The 2,039-nt window shown below is 36.0% G+C and overlaps 1 protein-coding gene across 1 annotated transcript in view; it reads left to right on the plus strand.

Annotated features, from left to right (window-relative positions):
* Window positions 1–950: 950 nt before the first annotated feature.
* LOC114040131 (olfactory receptor 8K3-like) overlaps window positions 951–2,039 on the plus strand; it is a gene marked incomplete at its 3' end in the record, with an annotated part of 1,676 nt that continues 587 nt past the window's right edge. The window contains exon 1 of the mRNA XM_027858123.1: window positions 951–1,885. Within this exon, the coding sequence (XP_027713924.1) occupies window positions 951–1,885 (935 nt within the window). The remainder of the gene's footprint in view (window positions 1,886–2,039) is intronic.

Genomic DNA, 2,039 nt, shown 5'->3' on the forward strand with positions numbered 1-2,039 from the left:
GGACACTCATAGCTAATCACATACGGGTTCTCAGTGATCTTTGAGATCAATGTTATGCAACTGATTATCATCTGAAGAAGAAGCATTTAAAAAAAGTCTTTTCATGTGTCTTGGAATAAAATACATTAAAAACTTCAAAATTGTTAGTCTAGTTGACTTTCATAATCCAGGTGGAAAAATATTTTCTCTCTGATAAGTCAAAGGGAAGGGAGACTAAAGAGAGTGAATAGATATATGGAGTCTCCCTGAGTATCATATAAATAATGACTATATGAGATAGAGGTTACAATATATACTGGACCTTTACCTTTGAAGATGTAGGGCACTCTGTAAAAGGAAATTGAATCTCTTGGCATGGGCCATCACTTTGCAGCCATAGTGCATGTTTGCATGTTTATAGACTATGGTCCAACAACTAGCAGGTTACATGACTAGCAAAGGGTTACTTGGAAATATATTGGATATGCTTTTTTAAGCACATGTCTTCTTAACTTCAAATCCAACATCATACCTGCTTCACAATTCCTCCATAAGGTAATTTTATATATTCTATCCTGTATTAGTATCCCATTATAATCTTTGACTCATTAATTAGTTAAAATATTTTAAAATATATTCATAATGTTATACTGTATCACCCCTGGAGAATATGTAGTTTCATATTCACTCTCTATTTTGTAAAATAAAAAATATTCATTTTCTTCTTGGAGACAGGATGTTGATATGATATGATATGATATGATATGATACGAAATGATAAGAGATGATATGATTTCAATTTGAGTGAATTCACCACATTGCAATTAAATTAATAAAATTACAGTGAAATAATGTAGGAAAATCCCTGCTCACTTTCTCTAAGACATTGCAACCCACTAATTGCCTCATTATATATTCAAACATTCCTCAGAGAAAGATTCTTCCTTTTCTTCTCAGATTATGATCTTTGTATGGAAGAAATGATCAAGCTGAACAAAACCTCAGAGAGCCAGGTGACTGAATTCATTCTCATGGGCATCACAAACCATCCTGGGCTGCAGGGCCCCCTCTTTGTTGTGTTTTTATTCAACTATATAGCCATATCTCTTGGAAATCTGGGTATAATCATCCTAACCAGTGTTGATTCCTACCTTCAAACCCCAATGTACTTTTTTCTCAGGCATCTGGCATTTGTTGATCTAGGCTATTCTACAGCTATTGGACCAAAAATGCTTGTTGGTTTCATCGAGGAGAAAAATATCATTTCCTATAGTGGATGTGCAGTGCAGCTAGTTTTCTTTGTGATTTTTATCACCAGTGAACTTTTCATCCTGTCAGCTATGGCCTATGACCGTTACGTGGCTATCTGTAAGCCCCTCCATTATATGATCATTGTCTCAGACAGAGTATGTTGGATTTTGGTGGGTATCTCATACCTCTATAGCATCACGGTATCCCTGCTGGTCACAATAAAGCTTTTTAAATCATCTTTCTGTAAATCAAATGTAATAAGACATTTCTACTGTGATGGTCTCCCTCTATTATCCATTATATGCTCAGACACAAATGACATTGAACTAATCATTATGGTCTTTGCCACATTCAATTTTGTTTCTTCTCTTTTGGTTATCCTTATCTCCTACATGCTCATTAGTCTGGCCATCCTCAGGATGAATTCTTCTGAGGTCAGGCACAAAGCCTTCTCCACCTGTGGCTCTCACCTCACAGTGGTGGTTGTATTCTACGGGACACTTCTCTTCATGTACCTGCAGCCCCAGTCTAGCCACTCCATTGACACAGACAAGATTGCTTCTGTCTTTTACACCCTGGTCATCCCCATGCTCAATCCTTTGGTCTACTGCTTGAGGAACAAAGAGGTAAAAGGTGCCTTCAAAAGTCTCTTTAAAAAATGTTATATAAGCATCCTCTTTAGTGCACAATGTAGAGTGTGTTTCTGATGTATTATTGGAAGCAAGTAAGTTTGTCTTAGACAAATTAAATTTGTCTTTGCCAACTTCTCACTGATTATTGTCATCCTTTAGAGAAATATATATATATGT

Source organism: Vombatus ursinus, unplaced genomic scaffold (genome assembly GCF_900497805.2).
Source record: "Vombatus ursinus unplaced genomic scaffold, bare-nosed wombat genome assembly UNPS02012711.1, whole genome shotgun sequence".
In the NCBI taxonomy this organism is placed as follows: domain Eukaryota; kingdom Metazoa; phylum Chordata; class Mammalia; order Diprotodontia; family Vombatidae; genus Vombatus; species Vombatus ursinus.